The sequence below is a fragment of the Eleutherodactylus coqui genome, chromosome 2 (genome assembly GCF_035609145.1).
Source record: "Eleutherodactylus coqui strain aEleCoq1 chromosome 2, aEleCoq1.hap1, whole genome shotgun sequence".
In the NCBI taxonomy this organism is placed as follows: Eukaryota; Metazoa; Chordata; class Amphibia; order Anura; family Eleutherodactylidae; genus Eleutherodactylus; species Eleutherodactylus coqui.
The window spans coordinates 158469007-158493943 of record NC_089838.1 but is presented as its reverse complement, the minus strand read 5'-3'; the positions used below and the strand labels follow the sequence as shown (position 1 = coordinate 158493943).

Here is a 24937-nt window from a genome sequence, read left to right as displayed (position 1 = left end):
CCCAGATTCCCTGTAGATTTAGGTCGGCTACTTGCGCTCCCCATCCCGTTTTGCTGGCATCTGTTGTGATGGGTACAGTAGGTTCTTGTGACCAGGAGGTACCTTTGCTTAGGTTCCTTTGCGAGGTCCACCAGCGTAGGGACTCTTTGACTTGGACGGACAGGCTCACCTTCTTATCCAGGGATGTCTGCCGTTTGTCCCAGTTGGCAAGGATAAATCCTTGTAGTTGCCGGGTATGGGCTTGTGCCCACGGGACTATCTGAATGCAGGCTGTCAGAATGCCCAGCACCTTCATTGTTTCTCTAATAGAAACCGTTGTAGCCTGACAGAGGGAGTTTACTCTTTGGATGAGGTCTTCCTTCCTAGATGATGGAAGCCAGGATTCCTGGATGTGGGAGTCTAGTAATACACCCAGGTATACCTTCTGTGTATCTGGATTCAGGTCGGACTTTTGTTTATTGTCTATCCACCCTAAACTGTTTAGGGTAGATAAAACCATGGATAGGTCTATACGTATAGACTTCTCTGTCCTTGATACTAACAAGAAGTCATCCAGGTATGGAAATATACGGATTTGGTTCCGTCTGAAATAGGCTACCATCTCTATTATGATTTTTGTGAAGACCCGAGGGGCGGTGGAGATTCCGAATGGAAGGGCCGTGAATTGATAATGTTGGATCTTGTCCCCCTCCCGCAGAGCGAATCTCAGGTACTTGTGATGGGCTGCAGTTATTGGGACGTGGTAATATGCATCTTTGAGATCTATAGTGCACATTACACTATCCCGGTCTATTAGTGAGACAATAGATCTTACTGTTTCCATCTTTAATTTTTTGTACGAAATAAATTTATTTAGGGCTTTAAGGTTAAAGATAGTCCTAATGGAACTGTTTGGTTTTTTGATTAGAAATAGGGGGGAATAGAATCCCTCACCCCTTTCGTGATCAGGGACTTGTGTAATGACCCCTAAGTCCTTGAGTTCCTGCACACCTCCTCCGACTTTCTCTATGATTTTGTCCATGACGGGCCCAAACATGTATTCCCCTTGGAAGGGGATGGCGCAGAGCTTGTTTTTAGACGTTATATCTGCGGCCCATGTCTTCAGCCATAATGCCCTTCTTGCAGAGTTGCTGAGGACTCCGGTTTTTGCACCGTATCTCACCGTCTCCGCTGATGCGTCAGCCAGGAAGGCGGTAGCCATTTTTAGGAGGGGAAGACAACTGGCTAACTCCTCTCTGGGGGCCCGATCCTTGATAGAGGCTTCCAGCCTGTTTAGCCATAGCACCATGGATCTGGCCACAGAAGTTGAGGCTATGTTGGCCTCAATGGTAAGGGATGTTGCCTCCCAGGCTTTCTTCATTAATCCGTCGATCTTTTTAACCATCAGATCGGACAGCTGGGAAGTGTCCTCAAGGGGCAAGAGGGTTTTCTTGGCCACTTTTGCAATTTGGATGTCCACCTTAGGGGTCTCCTTGTACAGGCGGACGTCCTCAGTAGCGAACGCGAGCCGGTTTCGGATTTCTCTTGAAACCGCTATTCTTTTTTCCGGTTCCTGCCATTCGTCTGTAATTACTTGTTGCAGGGTTTGATTGACCGGGAACATGGTCTTTCTCCTGGACCGGAGGCCGCCAAACATCTCATCTTGGATTGTCCTAGGCAGGTTATCCTCTTCAATTTGCATTGTTTCCCTCACCGCCTTGATGAGGTGCGCAATGTCGCTAGATGAGAAATAATATTTTCTCTCATCTTCTATAGGAACTGGTGGGTCCTCTAACTCTCCTTCAGACAGGAGCTCCAGTGATTCACCGGAGAGTGAGCTCGCCGATTCGGTCTGCCTTGGCCTTTTAGGGACCCGTGACGGACCTGGCTGGGCCTGGGGAAGGGACGCCATGGAGGCTTGCAGTTCTTCCCTGATCATGCAGCGGATGTCAGATTTAAATGCCGCTTTTTCTTCTGCAAGTATTTTTCCCGTGCATTCCTCACATAGGGGTTTTTTATAGCTCTCCTCGAGCCTTTTGCTGCAAAGGACGCATTTTTTCGTTTTTTTTCTCGGGTCCGTTTTCTTTGGACCTTCCTTATCCATCTACCCATTCAAAGTGGGGGAGAGAAAAAGGGAACATATATGCATCCAAGCTTGTACAAGTGACCATTCTGCGCATTTTTGGCATACAGCCTACTTACAGTTGGTAGGGTATCAGTCTCTCCCTCACGTGCTGAGCTGTCGCGGGTAGACATACTCACATACACTGTCTGGCAGTCAGCAGGATCCTCCATGGAGCTTAGCCTGCTTATATGGGGAGGATTTTTGAATTTGGCGCCCATTTCCGGGTTCTACGTTGAGCGCGTGACATCACCACGCCGGATGACGTCACCGCTATGCGCGCCGAGGACCAGGGGGGCCGCCGCTGCCGTTCCCCTGCCAGGAGGAACTATCCCATCGTGGCAGCGGCGGCCCGAACATGCTAACCGCACGAGGGAGACCAGCGCTGCTGAGGCGACTTACGGCTCCGCCGGCAGCGCAGCTCGGGGATGCAGGGACTCGTGAGTGTGCGGCCCCGACCTCTACCCCTCCAGGGGGAAATCGCACAGTGTGCGGTAAGTTTCTCTTCTTCTCCGCAGCTTGCTTGGAGCTGCTCCTCTGTCCCACCATAGGGACAGGAAGACACTAAAGCATGGTGGAAAGGGGAGGTGCTTTTAAACTTTTCCTGTCCCTACCTGGGTCAGAGGGCAACCTCCATACGTAATGGGGCAGTCGGGATGACGCTCTGGAAAGATAGTGTTCTGTGATGGGTATTTTACACGATGGAGCTTTTTATACATTCTATCATGATTTTTTGGAGATCTAAATTTATGATATATTAATGCATTTAATTTGTCCTACATTTCAGTTTTTTTCCTTCTCTCTTTTCCACCAGTGATTACATCTTCACACGTTTTACGTTATTTGTTTTTTAATACACATTTTAGGATTACATGTGGTAATTGTTATTGAAGATCGTTCCATGCATACACTTCTGTATTTGATATGAAATGGTGCCTAATAGGGTAGGTTCTAGTGATGAACGTATTGATATTATATATGAATCGATTTATAATACATCGAGGTGGGGTCATTTATTTATATGTTGGGAGATTTTATATGTATATAATCTTAGTTTTCTCACATATCTACTGTGGTTTGCATTTATTTCACTGTGGAACGCATTCTTTTATACATGCAATGTTGTATTTTGCTGACACATAGATCGGTTGTATTCCCTGTCAACACGCATCCCGTTACACCTCTGCCTATGATATTCTAAGAGACATAGTGCGCACATGTGCACTCAACACAGCAGACCCTAATATGTGAAATGGTATCTGACAGGTTGGTTGTAAGCACAAAATCAGTTTATTTGAAAGTTTCATTTTATTGGCTGTTGTAGCTTTCTTTTGCCTATTTAGTTTGGGCTCATTGGTGTTGGTCCTTCAGAAAATGACTTCAGGGGTACAGCCATACCTGGGCACTCTATACATTTCTCACAAGTTGTGAACATGCCTATATTTTTTGGGTTGGGACCGAGGGTCTTTGAGTAGTTAAATTACTTTGCATTTACACGTTATTGCTCCAATCTTTTCCACAGTAGCATGTTTAATCCTTTACTTGCTATTGTCTCTGGTTTATGGCTGTTTCTTTAAGTGTTTTGTGCCATCTTTCAGCCTGTAAAAGAGGCTGGCTGCACACAACCGGGCCAGATTCTGCATGTAAGAGGCCGCAGCGGAATCCGGCCTTGTGCCCACCCGGCCTCCGCACGTAACTCACATTCTTCTTTTTCTGTTGTGCGGATGGGGAAAAAAAGAAATCGTAGCACGTTTTTTGCGATGTCGCCTATTCTTTTCAATCGGGCCAGCAGCAGTGCCAGATGCATTGAAAACAAAAGGAAGAACATAGCGGTCCTCTACCAAGGCTGTGACAGCTGCAGCAGGGATTCCTTCAGCTCCACAGGGATGCAAAGTTGTCGCATCCAGGGTTTCCACGTTTTAAATGGGACTGGCCCTATTGAAAATAGTGGGAGAACATTGCGATCTCCTGCCGCATTTGTGACAGCCGCAGCAGGGATGAAGAGAACCCCCAAAGTGATGCAAGGCTATTTCCATGTGAAAACGTCTCGCATCCAGGGGTTTTCAGAAGGACTGTGAGGGCAATATTTAAGCCCTACCTCGAAAATCATCTGTAGCTGTTAATATATATATATATTTTTTATTTTTTTAAATAAAAAAATAATTCTACTCACCTAGAAGCACTGTCCAGCACTTCTCCCCGTCTCCGGCTGTCTTCTTCTGTATTCTGGTGGCTGGGAATTGAAAAAAAATCCCCGCCTCCAGGAAGTGGTGCCTCTGCTGAGCGCTGTGACCACTCAGGGGTTTCACATCCAAGGAATCCCCTCCTGCAGCTGTCACAGCTGCAGCAGTGGAAAGCGATGGGACCACCCTTCATGCGTGAATTTAAAAACACGTCTGCCGCTGTGGTCACACGATTTTTATACATGAGTTTTGCTAATTATTTCCTGTACCCATACATGCAGGAAAAGTTCACTCATCTGACTGAGCCCTGAAAATGGGCCTGGATACCAGAGGTGCAAAATGTCCAAAAACCCGTCAGCAAAAAGCTTAAAGGGGTTGTCCCGCGCAGAAACGGGGTTTTTTTTTTTCAATAGCCCCCCCGTTCGGCGCGAGACAAACCCGATGCAGGGGTTTAAAAAAAAAAACAAACAGATAGTACTTACCCGAATCCCCGCGCTCCGGTGACTTCTTACTTACCTTGCGAAGATGGCCGCCGGGATCTTCACCCTCGGTGGACCGCAGGTCTTCTCCCATGGTGCACCGTGGGCTCTGTGCGTTCCATTGCCGATTCCAGCCTCCTGATTGGCTGGAATCGGCACACGTGACGGGGCGGAGCTACGAGGAGCAGCTCTCCGGCACGAGCGGCCCCATTCAGAAGGGAGAAGACCGGACTGCGCAAGCGCGTCTAATCGGGTGATTAGACGCTGAAATTAGACGGCACCATGGAAACGAGGACGCTAGCAACGGAGCAGGTAAGTGAATAACTTCTGTTTGGCTCATATTTAATGCACGATGTACATTACAAAGTGCATTAATATGGCCATACAGAAGTGTATAACCCCACTTGCTTTCGCGGGACAACCCCTTTAAAACCACTGATTATAATTGTGCACCTACCTATCAAAAGTTTAGTATAAGAGTCAAGCAAAAAGCTAAAGCCACATAGTGCGACCAACCATACAAATCTTAAAGCGGTTGTATAGTACCAGAGACATATGGCCCTGTTAATGGAAGAAAACAGCCATCTCGGTCAGCCCATGTTGTCTGGTAGAGCACCTCAGCTCCACTAAAGTGAATGGAGCTGAACAGGGGTCAAAAGTGGTGTCGTATTTCCTTAGGAGCACCCAAATAACGTGTGGAGACACCGGGGAGGGGGGGGGGGGGGGGGAGGAGTGGTTCAGGGGGGGTGTGAGAAGACACCTGAGAGGTCAGGAAGGAATCATGAACGCTCCTCTGGGTAATTTAGGCAAATAAGGAAGATGGAACAATACCTCTGCAGTGCCACCCATTGGATGGCAGCATTCCTTCAAATCAATGTACGACTTGGGGCTGAAGGGCAATACCACACACAAACTGTGTATACATGTGGCATTTTTGGAAGAAATCAACCATCATTGTCTAAATTGCACACTTGCAATTTCCACAGCTTCAAACAAAAGGGCACATCATATTTAACCTTATAAAAGAGCATTAAAAAAATTGAAATTACACATAAAATGAATGGTTTTATACTAAACACTAGAAATGCTAAACAAAAAAAAACCCCACACACTATAAGGTTTAATTAAAAAAAAATGTTACTGTTTATTTACCAATGCATTTACTATGTCACAAAAAAAATTACATCTGATAAAAATGACAATGATAACTACACCATAGTTTGTGTAGTAACTTTTGCTAATATTTTATTTCTCACATGACAGATTAAATAATTACATATGTACACACTTAATGGATGCCAGACCAAAAACAGCCATTTCATCAGCCAGCTGAAATTTGTTTCAAAAGGAAACAAAAAAGGTGTTTATAAAGAATTTAAAAATTACTGCATACTCTTACTCTGTAGTAGATTCTGGGACATTCCGTGCAAGAAATACCTCTAATATAAATGTAAACAGTAGTTGGCCAAACTGACATATTGAAATCCTTTAAAGGACAGAAATGTGAATCAGTACATACAAATCATGAGGTACCCGGACACTGGAGTAGTAGTCAGTTGCCATAAAATACAGCTAGCAGACTGACTGCTGTAACATGACGCTGTTACAGTCAGTTTAATGAGAATCCGAAGCATTCGTGTTAACATGATTATGTTATTTGTGCCTGCTTCCTCTTCTCTTCATGGCAGCGGTGCACTGTGGGCAATACCATTTGCCTTTAGGAGCCTCCGATAATCCAACACATCCATAATGAAACCATTCAATTGGACACTGAAATACAACAGAAATAACAGAAGCACAAGAATTAGGAGGTCCAATTTTTACAGTAAAGACTATCTAAATGGGTGTCAAGAGCCAAGCAGACAACACAGAATAGGTAAAAGTACAAAATATACCTTTATTCTACAAACATATCTACAGCTTTCTATAAGGCAGACACATTAAAGGGTTGATCCAGGAAGGGAACAACTTAACCAATTCAGTTCAGGTCCAGTGGTGCCAACATCAGGTCACATGATATGACCTGGTTGTATGTGATGTCATTGCAGGCAGCTGACTCATTTAAATGACTAAGCCAGGCCCCTTCTCTGTCTGCATTGGCCATGACAGAAAAGGGAGCTGGCATAGTTACTGACAAGACACATGCAACCAGTCATCTACAATGAAATCAACACGAACTATCCACAATACATCACCTGATGTAGGATCAGGGCTGAAACAGCTTTAGTACATTTGCAAACCAGGTACAAAAGTTTTATGCTTGAACCTATTACTGTATCACGGCAATCCATAATTTTAGGTCTACATTCTGAATCTTAAAAAGAGGCTATCAGAAAATAAAAACCACAAAAAGCAGCAACAAATGCTATAAAAAGAAAAAAAAAATAAATTCTAAAACACACACACAAAAAAACATACACCACAGACATCATCCCTGCCAGATCGGTGTTGATTCTCAGTTGATCCTTGCCAGTCTTTGTTTACTCTTCAAGAGAGATGACCTGCTGTATTGCCATCTGATTGCTGCAACTAAATAATGGCTTCAGTAGTGATGCCAGCAAATACAGCCCATCACTTCTGTGAAGTACACAAGGACCGGTGGGGGACTACCATAGCAGAGGTGTAGAGAGGAGTACTGTGGGGGTTTTTGAAGTCAAACAACCCCCTTAACATTCTAGGCTATCAGCACTCTGAAATAAAAGTTCCAATGTTTTCACAGATCGGTTATCATACTGAGTATTTTCTTAAAAATGTACATAGACAGCCGTGTTCCTATAAATCATTTACATCTGTCTGCAATAAAAAGAATTGTTTACTCCATGGCCATTTATAAGAAGGAACTAATAAAATATACAGAGAAGTGGATTGGGGTTCAACAGGGAAAACTAGCCATTGCCTGCATAATGAATGCGGCAAACACTGTATATAAAATGAATACTGAAAAGACCAATTGTTTATTGTCCCCACACCAAACAATGAAAATGTAGCTCAATTTACAGAACGTTTTAATACTTACATCTTGGTTATCACAGCCAACCATTTCACCATAAGAAACCTAGAAAAGAAAAATTACATTTGAAAGAAGAAAAAACAAACATACACCAAAAACCACACAAAGTAAAAACTTTGCAGCAGGGTCCCCTACTCATAAACCTCTCTATTTCCCAGCACGGAAATCCACTCAATTAAAGGGGTTGTCCCGCGGCAGCACGTGGGGTTATACTCTTCTGTATGGCCATATTAATGCACTTTGTAATGTACATCATGCATTAAATATGAGCCATACAGAAGTCATTCACTTACCTGCTCCGTTGCTACCATCCCCGTCGCCATGGATCCGTCTAATTCTGATGTCTTCTTGCTTTTTTAGACGCGCTTGTGCTGTGCGGTCTTCTTCCTGGTGAATGGGGCCGCTCGTGCCGGAGAGCTGGTCCTCGTAGCTCCGCCCCGTCACGTGTGCCGATTCCAGCCAATCAGGAGGCTGGAATCGGCAATGGACCGCACAGAGCCCACGGTACACCATGGGAAAGGACCCGCGGTGCATCGTGGGTGAAGATCCCGGCGGCCATCTTGGTGCAGGAAGAAGAAGGAAGACGTCGCAGAGCGGGGATTCGGGTAAGTAATAAAATTTATTTTTTTTTAACACATCCTTTGGGGTTGTCCTGCGCCGAACGGGGGGCCTATGGAAAAAAAAAAAAAAAAACGTTTCGGCGCGAGACAACCCCTTTAAGAGTCTCCAGTCCTGGAAGACCTTCTGCCATCCTGATATTACATGACAGCTATTCATGTGAATGGCCTTCCCGTCATACATTTTTTTAGGCTGGTCACCGTTTTTCCCTGCCAAAATCCGTTGTTGCTGGGGGTGTGGAGGCCAGAATTCTGGAGAATCAGCCAGTCACCCTAGCACTCTCCACCTTATGCAGTCCTATGTGTCTGCAGGGGACAGATAGAAGGAGTATGATTGCAGTAACAATACAATATTTTGTGGTCTATTTCCACCTAAACACTCAGGTCTGCATAGGAGAGGTAGACAGAACAGCAAATCAGAAGGACATTTAATTCGATTGGGAAAGGTGCCTCATTTTCCATTTTAGGAACATTGGACAATAGATACAATAAGGGGGAAAAGAAAGGTAGCGAAGATTGAAGCAGTCTTTAAAAATTAAAATGGACATTGTTTTTTTTAGTTTGTACATTAAATATCTAACAATTTTATTAGCCTGTAATTTGCCTTATGTGCATTTAACCTATATTCCCCTATTGATATACAATTTTCTTTACCTCCAACATGCATTTAGGATTTCAAATGGCCAGCGACTGACCCTGTATTTAGAACTATATGGTTCTATGAAAACAAACTCACATCATAGAACCCAGCGGTGACCTTAGTTTGTCTCAGCAATATTACAACTGTCTGAAGTTACTTGTACACTTACTGATATTACTTTTTCTATGGTGGCTTTATAACCAAGTATAGAAGTCCTAATACTTGTGATATTTACCACAATACATGGAAAAGAAACAAATAATCTGACTAACCTGATTACATATGCAATACCGGGGCTCATTTGGATCATAAGTCCAATCAACCTGATTATTAGAATCCGATTCGGGAATAGCTGTTGTCTGTTGATGAGACAACTCATGGGCTAAAGCAGATGACGACGAGCATGAAGATAGAGACGAGGAAGATGACGAAGATGAGGACTGCTGACTTGAAGATTTATTGTTGCTCCTAAACAGAAAACAAACAACATTATTAAATATGTGCTTTAATACTAGAAACTTTAAGTTCCCAAAGAACTAGACAGAACCTGAAAATATGTAGACACAGTAATATCACTTACACCAACCATTTACAGACTGACAGGTCAATCAATCATTCAGTACTGGAAAACTAGTTTAACAAAACTGTCAGCTACTTTGAGCCCTATAAACTCAGCTTGTGGACTCAAAGTAAATGACCTACAGAGTCTGAGGATTTAAATGTTGTATTACCTTCCCCACAATTTCCCTGGTGTCAGCGCTCAAACCAGCCACTGAATGCATTGAGTGGACATCATAGGTGCTTGCCAAGTTTCTTCCCATTTTACACATAGAATGGGAGAACTACTTAGTGCGTGTCCTGCAGTACAGGCAATGAATTCAATGGTCTGTTTGAGTGCGGATAAGGAGGAATAGTGGGGAAGGCAAGAATTAAACTTGTATCCTCAAACTCAGTGGGTCAGCTACTTTGAGCCTATGAGCTTAGCTTAAATGGCTCAAACATAGCTGACAAATTACCTTAAAGATTAAATAAACAAACAAAACAAAAACTCACTTATTTTTTCGTCCACTTCTTGAATCCGTTGTGGCTGAAGATGTCAATGTCTGCGTTAGCGTAGAAGCAAGTGCTGAGGAGTAACTTGCTGAATCCCTAGACAGAAACTCTCTCCCAAGCTGGAAGTCATTATTTTTAAATGCTTCATAACTTGCTTTCATGCTGGAAGTTCTTCTGCCCTCTTTCATCTGTAAATGAATACAACAGGATCATCAGATCATGGTTTTTAATACGGATAACATTTAACAAGAAATAATAGTATGAAAACACATTTTCTGACCTGTGCAGTCACCTGTACAGCTTGAGCAGCTGCCATTGTTATAGCACCAGCTCCAGCCCCAGCTGCAGCCCCGGCTGAGAGGGAGCCAAGGTTATAGGATGCAAGGGGCTGAGAGGAGCTCACATTGTAAACATTAGTGGTGGTTGCCGAAGTCAGATTATTTCTACAACCTGTGAAAGGGAGATGGGGAAAAGGTTTAGACAGAACCAAGAGCTGTTCAGCAAAAACACTCGACTTAGCATGGCATGCTACCAATGACCCCAACTAATGCAAATGTTCATTAAGTTCCTGAGGTCAGACAGCTAACAGCAAGAAGTCCACATTGTGGACTCCACCCTCCAAATAACCAAAATTGCCAGGTCCGACATGGGTTAGCCAAGTCAGCCATTACACAATAACCGTAACCTAAAATATCTGATTCATGTCCACATGGATCTTTTAGTTATATCCACAGCCTGCCATACATGCAACATACACATCTGTATACAAAAAAAAGTTATAGGTCTCCACCAGGACAGTTATTATGAACTGCTACACTATTTAAAAAGAGGTCCTGTCACCGCTGCCAACATGTCTAAATAAATACTTGTATTCCCCATAAAACAAATTCTAAAGTATCTTTTCAAAGACGTTGGTGAATGCTGATGTTCTGCTATAGCTCTTGAAAATGTAAGAATGTAATGACTAGTTGCTAGAGATGAGCGAACGTACTCGGTAAGGCCGATTTCGCAATTGAGCACCGCGATTTTCGAGTGCTTCACTACTCGGGTGAAAAGTACTCGGGGGCGCAGGGAGAGAAAGAGAGCTCCCCCCTGTTCCACGCTGCTACCCCCCGCTCCACCATGCCACGCCACACAGCGCCCCTGAGTACTTTTCACCCGAGTAGTGAAGTACTCGAAAATCGCGGTGCTCAATTGCGAAATCGGCCTCACCGAGTACGTTCGCTCATCTCTACTAGTTGCCAAGCCAATGACTTGCCAAAGGAGAGTATCCCTACACACTGCACTGATACTGTTTAATCCAACAATATCAGACTATGTAGGGACACATGCCTTCCATAAGGTGAATTGGAGCACCCAATTGTCAATACTGTTTAACAAAATGAATGGCCCAAAGCAGATTTTTAGGCTGCATTTTGGCATTTGTATTATGATTTTAAGAACCCATACTTTGGGGGATCTCAGACCAGGATATTAGAACAGGTATAGCAGATGTCAAAGTGGCATAGAATGCTCCAGAATTATTATTTCATAGGGAATAACTAGTCACTAAAACAGAAAAGTCAGTTTACAAAACCTCCATAATACAGAAAAGTTAGAGTTTATTAATTTTTATACGTGCACTGAAGTAAATGGGCTTCCAATCTACTGCACGGGTTGTATGACTACAGATGGATACACTTTAAGCTTTTTTGTCTTCTTGTTAATTATAAATCAAAGTGAACCAAGTCTTGGTTATTAGAATTGTTGAACTTCAAAATGGGGGTCACTAGCATCTCAAAAACAATGCTGAGATAAAAGGTTTATCTAAAACACCCTGGGTTGAAGGTTATTCATTGAAGAGTTAGACGGTATCCTGTGTTTCTGCGGTCTCTTTTGACACTACATCTCAGACCCACACCTCCGGTGGCTGTGCAGGAAGGGGAATTTGTTACTGGCAACATCTTCTATGACACTTGTAGTAGCACAATCTGATAAGTTTAACCCCTTCTGTATTACTGTGCTGGTCTTCTATGTATTTACCCTCTAAGTAAGGATCTTCTTCCCTTTATTCTGCATATTTAATATTAGCTATAATTAATGACAATTTTTTAAAACAGCTTTAGTACTGCTGATTTAAGGGTAAAATGATAAAACACCATAAAAACCAAGAGAAAAAATATAGCAGCATTAGGTGTCGCAGACTTCTTATAAAATAGACACTGACATATGTAAGGCGAGACGATTACATGTTAACTACTTAGCTAGAGTTGATCATAAATCTCACTGGATTCAGAAATGTACCCATCTCAAACTACTAAATAAAATGACTGGCCTGGAGTGTTTTCTTTAGATGCATCAGATGTAAGTGTTGACAGCAATGCCTCCGACTTGAATTTCTTCTCTGGAACATGGTCTGTAGTAGAATGATGGGATGATGGATTGTGCTTCCTCTCTGCAGAAGGAAGCATTCAGTTTAAAGGTTACTGAAAATTAAAAAATAAGTAATGGTGGACTTGCTTTATACTTACTTTCCCCTGTAGAATGAGAATGTGCATGGTGATTATTAACTGGCTGGGATGGGGTGTCCAATTCCAAAGACCCTACCAAAAGCAAAAAAAATAAATAAATGGTGTATTCGCAGATTAGATATCTACAATAAATCAAGCTGAAAACTTAATTTTTCCTCCACAATATTATAGCTGTGCTTTAGTAGTGTAATAAAGGTGCCAATTGTGAGCATTGAACTGTGCCCCAAACTGCCGAAGTGCAAACAACTGATGTTTTCTTGCTTGACTTCAACACAATGGGAGCAGTCACATTGAGTTTTGAGCCTCCTATCAGAAGTATAAGATTAGGACTCCAGCATATAGCTCTGACGTAAGGATGCAAGGTAGTTCGCTGTATAGTTCCTCTATCATACAGCATTTAGGAGCCCCAAGGAGTGTGCAAGCAGGGCAGCCACATACAAGATCATAGTACCGCTCTGCCACGGGAAGCTCCTTTGATAGACTGCTCAGATATAGGCAGAAACATCACCAAACCTCCCCGAGGTATCCATTTAACGGAAACCTGTGACAGATGCCACATAGTGGCATCCGTCCCCCATAGGCCATTATGGAAGCAAAAGGACACTGTTTTGGCTTCTGTCTGGCAATGAAAGGCTATGAACATGTTTAGCATGTTGCCTGATGTACACAATAATGCTGCTATTACACCTAACAAAACCTCACAATTCTAATTTGCCTAAGCGAACAAGCTTGTGACATTACCAGCTCATTCGCGCTCAGCAGCCTTTTTAGACTTGGAATCATCGACTTCTCGTTCACTTATTGATCAGTGTTTAAACACAACAAGATGATTATTTTTATGCCGGCTGAAACTGAACGAATGGCACACGATTAAACTGAACGAACGGCACACGATTAAACTGAACAATTATCATTAGCTTCACTTGTTTGAGTGATTTTCTGTACGATAATCGTTCCGTATAAATGTAGTCCAAAAAACTGTGTGAATGCTCCCTAACCCGGTACAGCACTAGCTACTGTACACACAAACATTAGTTAGAAAGTAGTAAATGTGAACGGTAATCAAGATTTACACAGGGCATCTGTGACAAATAGTAGTAATGTTAATGCACTCTAAAATGCCTGTTAAGTATTTTTTCTGGCAAATTCCAGAGTGAATGACCGTATTGTAAACAACAACTTGATTTATGGTAAATAGACATCTATATTCTGACAATATTTGCACATAAGGACATTAAACTATCCTTACAATAACATTCACATAATGCAAACTTACTTAAAGCCAACCTGCCTCATTAAAAATGCATTCGGTTGTGCAGACATGTTACAGTGCAGGAGAAGCTGAGCAGACCGATACATAGTTTTGTTCAAAAGATTCAGTATAACTCGTCATTTAGTGATCTAAATACTCGTTCTGGGCTTAGGAGTCCAGTGGGCGGTGCTATTGTCTGATTGACAGCATTCTCTGTAGGAGTGTTACCACAGAAATAAGTATCAATCACTGATAAGTCCTCCCACTAGACTGCTAAGCACAGAACAAGCAGAATGTTAGATCGATAAGTGAGATCTACAGATTCTTTCCCCATAAAACTATACCCATATGCTCGGCTCCTGCCGCTTTAGGACACAATGCCTGCAGATTGCACTGCATTTTCATCATGACAGGTTCACCTTACAACGGTCATCATCATTGCTGTGTACTCACGTCTTTCCAGTATTTCAGTTATTCCTGCATTATCGGCTTCCAGTTCCATTTTGAATTTAGCTAGTTCTTGATCCAGTTTTCTTAGATGTCGATCTACCTATAACAGAAAATAAAGATGGTAAAACAAGTGGATACTAAAAAAAACTAACTACATTTAATGCACATAATGATGTTGTGCAAGATGTAAAAGCAGGAGAAACATTAAGTAATCCAAAGCATCCAAAGGTCGTTTTAATATTTTAGGTGTTTAGGATTCATTGATTTTTAAAGGGGTTGTACAAAGATTAATTTTTATCACCCATTCACAAGATAGGAGATGAGAGTCAGATCAGTGGTGTAGTCACCCAGAGATCAAATGGAGCTATGGCCGCATATACTGTGCCTCGCCATTGCCACCAGAAAAAGCCTAGTACAAGCAACTTGGGCATTTCAGTCAGTCCCACTAAAATGGAGAGGCAGTCAAGCAGGTATGGCCATAGCTCCATTCATTCTGACATCCTTGCAGGTGGGAGAAGAGACCCCACAGTAACGAAAAGAGGTGGTGGTGGTGGGGAACGGGCCCCCCACCAATCAGACTCATCATCTATCCTGTGGATAGGTGATAAAAGTATCTTGGGAATACTCCTTTGTTTATCCTTTTGCAATGGTATATTACCCCATGAACATTATTGAGCAACCCTCCATGTTTAGGGGAGGAGATTTAAAAAAAAAAAAAAAAAGAGGACTAGATGAAAAAAAAATATATATAACAATTCAATGATCCTGAACAACGCCAGGCTGGAAGACCTGCATCCCAAACACACCTTTAGGTCTCCTTCACACAATTTAAGTGTTTTTAAAAACTTGTAAAAAGAACTCATTCATTTTCAACATTTTTCAAAGATTTTTTTTCCTTTTCTTTTCAAACAAGGGGTTTTGGTGTTTTTTTTTTAGCTTTGTAACGTTTTAAACATGCAACTTCTCTAGCGTTTTTGAAGTCTTACAGAGAAGCTATACACGGAGCACAAACAAAAATACTTTGTAGAATTTTCAACAGTTTACTATAGGACTTCAAGGTAATATCTTCTTGCAACATTTTATTTTTATAATTTTTAAGTGAAAACACCAATAAAAATGTGACAAAAAACTGCTACAAAGTCCTTGTCAATCCAGCTTAACAATAAATAAAATCTAATTCTGTTTCTACTTACCAAATCATAAATCTGGTTTGCCAATTGTACTTTTTCATCAGCATCTTCCAAAGCTTTGAAATAATCCTGCATTTAAAAAAAATATATATTATAGGAGCATTTTATAGGTAGAGGGTAGAAATAAAAAACTAAAAAGGGTTCCAGCATATCATCTTCAGGCTGCTGTCACACAGGTGACAAAATTGCGCGATTTTCTTGTGGTGCAATAGTGCTACAAATCCCATGTATGTGCAGCCCATGCTTTCCAATGGGATCCTTCGCATTAGCGATGTTTTGTAGCCTGCGACATTGCTAGAGTAAAATTGCAGCATGCTGAATATTGCAGCGATTTGCGATGTTTTGTAGCTCATGTTTCCTATGGAACCTTCTTTTGCGTTGCACTGCACGAAATTGCGGTTTTCAGGTGGTGCAACTTTTACACTAGGAAGCCCTACTGTTTGTCCCTAAAATAAGCCCTGGCTGCATAAAAAAAAAAAACAAAAAAAAAAACACAACACTATAATACATTACATTACCTAATAGGCACTGTCCGCTCCGCCACACTTTTCCGCTGGCAGTTCCGTGGCACTTGTTTGTAGTATTTAGCCAGCACTTCCTGGTCAGGAGGTTCAAAAATCCCGCCTCCAGGAAGCGCTGGCTCTGATTGGTTCTCGAATGCCGCGGCTTGGGCCAATCACTGCGGCGTTTGATGAACCAATCAGAGCCATGGCATTGAATGCAATATTGCTGTCAGCTGTGTGAAAGAGGAATCACTATTTAATATGTCTCCCCCAAGGTGTGTGGACGCTACAGCTTTTGCCACTGGATGAAGATGGGTTTATTTTCTACGACTATTACCAGGAGTACTAATTAGTGAGACATTATGTGTGACAGGATTTACAAATGCTCATCAAAAAGGACTATGACCTCAGTAATTGTACTAGGCTCATACATTAGAAACTTGAATTTACACACTGACGTACATATCCTAAGAAGTCCTTTTACACAGGAAGACTGTTGGATGCATGAGCGCCAGAAAGCCGCCGCAGTGCTGATCGCAGCTGTGCTTTCGTACAGGAATGATCATCGCTCAGTGAATGGAGGTGAAGTGGGCTGGGGAACGTTCCAGCCCACCTGCCTCCATTCACAGTAAACAGGCAGTCATTCATAGATGGGAACTTTAAGAGAACTTACTTTTTTGATAGAACTCATCTGTTCTTCCCTCCATTCTTGTTTATTTTTCTTTGCATTGGCAAAGAACTCCCCAACCCTCTGCTCCAACTGGTCCATAGCATCTGAAACGCAAAAATAGTTTTACTGCTTAAAGTGTTTTGAGACTATTCAAAAATGCTCAGGCGGCAGTTAAGTGATTAAAAGGAAAACAACTGTTCCCTTAGCGATCCAGAAGCCTTTTAAAAAGCGGCGTTCTTATTTCAGCTTTTCACAGGCAAGATGGAAACTGCTGCCATGGCTAGCAGCCACCTGACCAGAGCCTACGGAAAGAGTTGAGCGCTTAGAGCAATGCTCTTTACGTAGCTCTCATTGTAGTGAATGGGAGCTTCGGAAACAACGTAGCAGTCCGCTATGCTGTTTGCACAACTTGAGTTATGGAAACAGCATAGCACACTGTGCTACACTGCTTCTGTAGCTCCCATTCACTTCAATGAGAGCTATGGAAAGAGCATTGCTTTAGGCACTCAACTCCTTCCAACAGATGGTCCAACACAGCTTCCTAATCTTTCCATCTCGGCCATAAAAAGTTGAGATGAAAATACCCCTTTAAGCAGTTATGTGCCATTCATGTGACCAACACAGCCAGCCACTAGTGGTAGTGCTGGACAGGAGGGACACTTAAAGTCAAGCATCCAGCCCTTCTTCTTTAGCCACTCAACTGCGTCATGAGACTTTAATAGTCCCAGAAAACACATTTAAAATAAAATTGAGATTTTAAAACACGAAAACTAGAACAAATGCAGAGAATGTTAAATTCAGAGAACCCACAAACAGGAGGACATAAAGTAGCAATCAATCTGCTCCCCTGACATGTCAATTTTAGTATATACCAGCAATCCTCAAAATGTCACATGCCGGAGCATCTCTTCTCATGGCTCTCCTTATTGAATGTGTATGGGCAGCTGTCAGATGAGCGATTGTCTGGCCAACAGCTGCTTCCCCCGGCTGCCCCATACACATGAAGTTTATGTGTTTAGGGAGATAAACCAGACAGCTCTGATGACGATCCATCTCCAGGGAAACTAAAGGCTCAAGTGTTGAAATGCAACATCCTCGGATCCCCTTTCCCCTGACGTCATCTGACGTCATCTGACGGGGGAAGCTGAGCCGCCCCCATACACAGAGTCCCCCGGCCCTGCTGTTATTGGTGGATGACTATGGTCTAATATGTGTGTGGGGACAATTAGTCCTCTTGGAAATGTATGGAGAAGCTGACGGCAGGATGTTATTCCCCTTATAGGATGTGATGCTACACTAAGAAGAATTACAACTGCAGTTGTGGATTATAGTACAGGCTGCAGCCCACACAGTGTAACACTTACACTCCATCATCTAGATGAGGCTCTCTTCACATCATGGAAACTGTCAAGTGGCTGGACCCTTCCAGGGTTAGGACAACATTCGGTCCCAGGACCGGAGGGGTTGAGGGGTATATTACCTGCAGTTCTTCTCGGTTGTTCCTCTGATTCGCTGCTTCCAGGTCCCACTTTCAGCTGTCCAAGAAGCCGACCCTACATAATCCCTACACTGCATTGATCGGATTAATCTAGTAATGCGCACAATTGCTGCGGCGACTCTGGACATTAAGGCTATATACACACGGCCGAGTAAGAAGCTGACCGATTTCACAGTGAGTGTATGTGTAGTTAACATCAGTTTTTAGTCAACTTTTGCATTTTTCACACGTCAGAGCATCATCCATTTTTCATGCATGTAAAAAAAAAAAAAAAAAAAAAAAAAGGGATGGTGACCCAATTGATGCAATTTAAAGGGGTATTCTGGGACTTCTACTTTTTTATTTTTTATTGATGATCGACCTGCCAAACAGCTGATTCCTGGGGCCGCTGTGCTGACCATGGCATGGCAACCCAGGTTGGTATTACAGGCACAATACCTATTGAACTGAATGCAATACCACCGCGGGCTGCTGTGCTATGGTCAGTGCTTCCTGTGCTGATCAGCTGATCAGCAGAGATCCAAACAGCTATGATCAATTCTGACCGCAGCATTTAAATGCCCCGATTGATGTTCCAGGATGCCGTGTGGTTGCCAAGGTAGCTGGGGGCCTTCTGAAAGCCCCCAGGACTGCCAATGCAGACTGCTTATCAAGCCGTGGCTTAATGGATTGTCTGCCAGATGGTGGTATAATGTAATGCTATCATACTGCAGGAGTGATTAAACCATTCCAAAAAATGTAAAAATCAGTTTAAAAAAAAAAAAAAGGGGATTTATTAAAATAAATAAAACAATAGTTAACCCCCCCTCTGCTATACTTAGAATTTAAAAAAAAATCTAAATAAAAAAGACCCCAAATATATTTGGCATTGCTACATCCATAAAAGTTTCATTCGTCAAAGGCACGCATTATTTACTCCACACTGAAGGCGTATTCCGACATCCGTATATCAGCCAGGTTTTCATGCCCAGCCACAATATACGTGTCCGCCTCTGCAGGGGGAGGAGGCGGGCCTTGCCGGGAGCAGTGCACTGAGCTCCCGCCCCCTGCAGAGGTGGAGACCATATATCAGCTGGGCGTGAAAACCTGGCTGATATACGGATGTCGGAATACGCCCTAAGCATCAAAAGAAAAAAGAAGCCAGAATTGCATTTTTTTTTTTTTGGTCACCCGGTATCCAAGAAAGACAAAGCAAATAAAAAAGGTAATAAAAAACAAAAAACGAGAAGTCCTATGTACTCCAAAATTGTACTAACAGGACGTCCGGAATGAGCCCTCGCACAACTATGTCTACAAAAAATACAAAAAGGGGGGAAAGACTATATAAATGTAATATTGCAGTAATCGTACTGACCCACAGAGCAAGGTCATGTCATTGTTTGCTGCAGTGTGTACGTCGTAGAAACAAGACCCCCTCTAACATGGCAGAATTCAACCCCCCCCCCCCATTATTTCACCCCACTTAGAATTTTCTTAGTTCTTCAGCACATTAAATACAGCTTGTTCTGCCAAAAACAGAACATATCTGCGTCGATGGATAAAAGATGTTGTGACTTTTTAAAAGTGGGGAGGAAAAACCGAAAGTGGGGAAAAAAATGGGGTGGGAGGGTCTGCGTCCTTAAACCCCGAGGTCACCATCGCCCGTGTGAATAAGCCCTAGGGCTGCAGAGGCTCCAGCTGTAGTCGCCGGTCACACATCCACACTGATCTGCAGACGCAGCCCGGCGGCTCCCAGCCTCCTCCTGTGTGACGGTGAGGGGCGGCGCTACACGGCTGATCTCCCCCTATCTGCGGAAACCTCACTGCAGATAAACCTACTGCCGCCCCCTACAGCCCGCGGGAGACCACTGCCCCCTAGAGCACAGTCCTGGCATGACGCCCCCAGCGGTCTCCTCACACACTACAGGCTGCTCACACGCAGCTACCCCCGGGGAGGCCATGGCGGCCGGAGCTGCTCACGTACTCTGCACCTGCAAGTCCATCTCCCGCATTTCCGTAAACCTGTCGCGCAGATCCATGGGAAGCTGCTCGATCACTGCGGAGACACAGGGGGGAGAGAGGGCGGTTATTAGGCGGCGGCGCCATTCATGTCTACAGCCACTACCCGCTCCCCCGGCTACCAGGTCCCGCACACTCACTCTCCAGATAGTCCTCCAGGTACAGCATCTTGCCCTCTCCAGTCACCACAGAAACAACAGCCGCCGTTTATTACTAGAGCCAATATGGCGCCTGCTCGGCAGCAACAAAACACTGGGAGGGAAGACGAAGGTGCTGGCGGCCGCTCTGATTGGCTGCACAGAGCAGTGACGTCACGCAGCAGCAGGCGCAGAGGATTGTGGGGGATGTATTCTCAGCATCGTCTCACAATGAAGGGGCTGTGTATGTAGTAGTGCGGAGGCCGCAGGTGTGAGCGCTGGCCTGCAGCTAGCAGAGTGCGGTCCCGGGCTCACCCTGTGGAGCTCCACATATCACTACAGCTATCTGTAGTGCAGCTCCACCACCATAATAGATAGCAGCACGTGGAAATACATCAGGCCTGTGAGGGGAGGTGAATGCTGGGTCACATGGACAGGTTGCAGTATAGTGGGTCTGAAGCCCTGACCCATCCACAGTCACAAGATGCTTGATAATATGGGCCGGGGGTGCTTGAAGTGCACGGCTACAGCAGGAGCTTCTCCATGCTCTATTTGAGTATGGCCTCCTGCAGACGGCCGGGTCAGATCCCGCTGCAAGCTCACCTCCTCTGGCTCTCGGCGCCGCGCTCTGCGCCGGCTGCTGCCCAACTGGGACGTGCAGATCCGAGCCCACGCGTCAGCTGTGACATTTCTGTGGGAGCCTCTGCCAGGCTGGCACAGAAATAGGACATGCCATGGTTTGTTTACCGCTCAAGTTTTCACGCGGTCACATCGCGGCCGTCTGCATAGGATTGCATCATCTAACACAATCCTATGGCAGCAGGCACGGGCGGAAATTCTGCAGCGGGGTTTCCTGTGTGCATGTGGCCTAAACGTAAGCTTGCAACGTTTCGACTACATCACGTAGTCTGTATGCAGTCAATAGTAACACTGCACCTCACACCAATAAATACATGCGGTGCTTTAAACACGCACCAATCACCAACATCAACTCATTAAGAACGTATACAATGTCCGCTTATCAGACCGGGCTTGTTACTACCCCAGGTGCAGGAATGTAATACCGCCACTTATATAATAACGGGCAAAGGCTTACCGTCCACTATGAACTCAGCCGTCGGCGTCCCGTTTGTGTAACCGCACATACGCGAAAATCATACAGGAAACTGATCTCGGGCTCTCGCCCTCAAAGATCATGGAGGACCTTGGCTCAAAAACGTAACCACGCATGCGCGCAGAAGCTATGTCCAACCATTAGCTATTGGCGCCCGGCCTAAATCAATGCGCATGAGCAAGATGAACTTAAGGCGCCGTAATAATGGGCACCTGCCCTTAAAAGCATAAGGAATTACACCTTCACTATCAAATTTGCGCATGCGCACACGGACTGGGACAACCAGCGGACAGACCCACACAGCGCCCAGAGGATAGCATACACCAATATTAGATTCTGAAGTAGTTTTCTATATTCCAATATATATAGGGACAGTATGTATGCAAACCCATATGAGTTAGAATGTATGTAACCAATGCATGCTCAAAAATTGAGTGTTCAGTAAAGAAACATACAGAAAATGTGTGCTTGTAATACTAATCCAAGTTCTTACAAAACCAGCAATGTGAAGATCCACCTTGCTTCCAAAAGACGTAACCTCTTCTCCCTGTCTCCTCCCCTTATTCTAGGGGACACCGAGTCAATAATATACCTTAACTGGCTTACTGAATAGCCGCAACCTAAAAAATGTTTTGGGACTGGCAGATCGGTCTTCCATGTCCTAATGTTACTTTTGGGGTTGGCAATTCGTTTACGTACCTCAGTAGTGGTCTAGCCAACATACAGTAGGCCACAGGGGCAGCTGATCACATAAGTAACATAAGATAATGAACGAGTAAAAAGCCCCTAATGTGGTAGGAGGCCCTCTTGTGTGGGTGGGTGAATTTGTCCTTCTGTAACAGATTACTGCATGAAACACATCCTAGACACGGAAAACACCCGTTCTTTACAGGAGCCAATGTCCGCTGGATATTACAAGGTCTAGAATCATTAAAGTTATGCACCAGTTTATCTTTGAAGTTGCGAGCCCTTCGGTAGACCATCATGGAGGGCCTACTGAATTCATTAATTTCTGGTTGGCAACCTGAGAGTATATGCCAATGTTTACTAACAACTTGCGGAACCCTGCTGCTCACTGGGCCACACGTGGACACGAATGGAATACACCTCTCATCTGCTTTGGGGACCCCTGCTCACATGTACTGACCATGGTAAGAATACAAATCCCCAACACACAACGGGACTATAAGATCCCTGGGACATTCACATGTTCCACATCCAATGTTGTGCACCTGATCTTGTGCAGTAAGTGTCCTATTGGGGGTCTTTATGTTGGAGAAACAGGACAAAAACATTGCCACACAACTAAAGAGTGAAAGACAGAATTACCTGTGGCTAAGTATTTTTCTAACCACGGACACAACATGGAACATATGAAAATTACTATATTAAAAGGCAACTTCATAGATGAATTTGGGAGTACAAGTTTATAACCATCTTTGACACTCTCAAAACAGGAATCAGCATCAAAAGTGGCTTTATGCATCATTGGAGAATATGAGAAATCTATAGCAGAGGTAACACACAGGCCTGGTGACACTTTAACATCAAATTAGAGACCATAAAACTTTCACATGCCTTATCAGTGGGCTAATTAAGTATTTACTCCTCTATCCATCCAGTTCTGGTATTGTTTTAAGTGCAAATTAAGCACACAGTGTCTGTGCCTTTTCATATGTAGGTTCAAAAGCTTGCTATAACATCATGTATTTTTGTTAGCCATTGAAAGGTATCATATCTACAAGATTACTTGGTTTCTGTTACTGGAAACAATCACATGGTTCACAGTGAGAACATGAATAGCCAAAAACACACAAATTTGAGCCACAACCAACCTGCATGAAATCTATGAAAATTTTTTGTAAAATTCAGTATATGGTGCACATTGTCTCACTGCTGCATTATCAGTTATTAACTGGCAATATACCTAGAATTCCTGAACCAGCAGAATGATGAGGAGCTACAGAATGGTTACTTTCAACAAGATCGGTGATTTTCCATATGTACAACCAGAGCATGGCAGAAATGTGTTCTTTCATTGGGGTGGTATCATCTTAAATCTTCTACGGCCACTGAGATGACTGGACCTTACACCAGCAGACTTTTTCTTGTGGGGCTACATAAAGGGCCACTCTGGTGAATACATATTTTTCCATCTGTGTCACCTGATTGACTGTCAGACTCTGGAGGCCTCCTCTGTGTATTGCAATGACTTCTATGCAGTGTAACCACCTGTCTGATGCTTTTCAAGCACTATCTTGATGTTGCTGTCACATCAATCCCATCATGCATCAGCACAATATTACATGATCAGGTACATCTCTGCAACACTCCCATTACCATCTGTATTTTACGGTATATTCACCTAAATAAGCTACAGACTGTAAGTATACAGTCTACAGGATGAGCTGTGATCTCCTCTATTATAACTGTGCGACAGGAGCTATGTGATAATCATCAGTCACTGTGGTAGGAGTGTCTGCATTCTCCTCTAAGCAGGTTCTGTGGTACACTGCATGTAATAACATCACACAGACTGAGAAACTGAACACACAACCCAAGTAAATCTGAGCTGTTAAGAAATGAGATCACATGACCATCTGAGGAGAAAGAGGCCAGGAGTTTACACTCAGAGTGTTAAAGAGAACTTGTCATGTACTAAGTTTATAGGCTGATATGATAGGTGTTGCAGAGTCCGGGGGTATAATGTTTGTACTCATATGACAGGTATTGTACAGTCTGGGGGTGTATATTTTTATACCCACCGTCCCTTCAGTGTTAACCGTGGGAAGCTGCCGCTCGGTGCATTGAGCAGACTTACCTCTGTTTTCAATGCGTACGCACACACACTGTTCTCATTTGTCCTCCTTCTCACCAAAGTGTCTGCAGTTACCTGGCCTACCTACAACTTATAACATTCCGAAAGACCATCCTTTAGCACCCTCTAAGCACCACCCACTAAACAAAATACACAGAGCAATAAATAGTATGTAAATATAACATCTTTATTATTATTGTTACACAAAAATAGTTAAAATTGTGAAAACATGTTGATCATAGATATCCCAGTAGACCCGTCCGCCTGCAGACAGCCAGGTCGGATCCCGCTGTGAGAATTCTCGCAGCGGGATGCAGACCCGTGCCCCTGCAGAGACCTGCGGCTCACCCGCTCCCAGCGTCTTCCGCCTCTGCTATGCGCCAGCTGCCGGCCAGCCGGCGCATGCGCAGAGCGGAGTCGGCCCATCACTACTGACATTTCTGTGCGGGGCTCTGCGAGACCCACACAGAAATAGAACATGCCACGATTTGTTTTCCGCTCGTGTTTTCATGCGGACAAATCGCGGCTGTGTGCATAGGATTGAGTTTTGTAATGCAATCTTATGCAGGTGGGCACGAGCGCAAATTCTGTGGGAAATCCCGCCGCTGAATTTCTGCCCGCGTGCAGGGGGCCTAATAAATACATAAATCTGAGGCTGCATTCAGACGAACGTATATCGGCTCGGTTTTCACGCCGAGCCGATATACGTTGTCC

At 43.8% G+C, this 24937-nt stretch overlaps 1 protein-coding gene across 2 annotated transcripts; it reads right to left on the bottom strand.

Moving 5' to 3' along the window:
- Positions 1–5882: 5882 nt before the first annotated feature.
- On the bottom strand, positions 5883–20428 carry ING3 (inhibitor of growth family member 3). Of its 2 annotated transcripts, XM_066591831.1 has the most exons (12): positions 20295–20428; positions 20120–20191; positions 16662–16762; positions 15489–15554; positions 14299–14395; positions 12594–12665; positions 12398–12517; positions 10364–10533; positions 10084–10271; positions 9303–9498; positions 7780–7818; positions 5883–6533 (listed from the first exon to the last, which is right to left on the bottom strand). In XM_066591831.1, the coding sequence occupies exons 1-12, from the start codon at positions 20320–20322 to the stop codon at positions 6417–6419; spliced, it is 1266 nt and encodes a 421-aa protein (XP_066447928.1). In that variant the 5' UTR covers positions 20323–20428; the 3' UTR covers positions 5883–6416. The 2 variants fall into 2 exon arrangements, with proteins under 2 accessions (XP_066447928.1, XP_066447929.1); XM_066591832.1 differs by lacking the exons at positions 20120–20191; positions 20295–20428 and adding an exon at positions 18139–18425.
- Positions 20429–24937: the final 4509 nt, after the last annotated feature.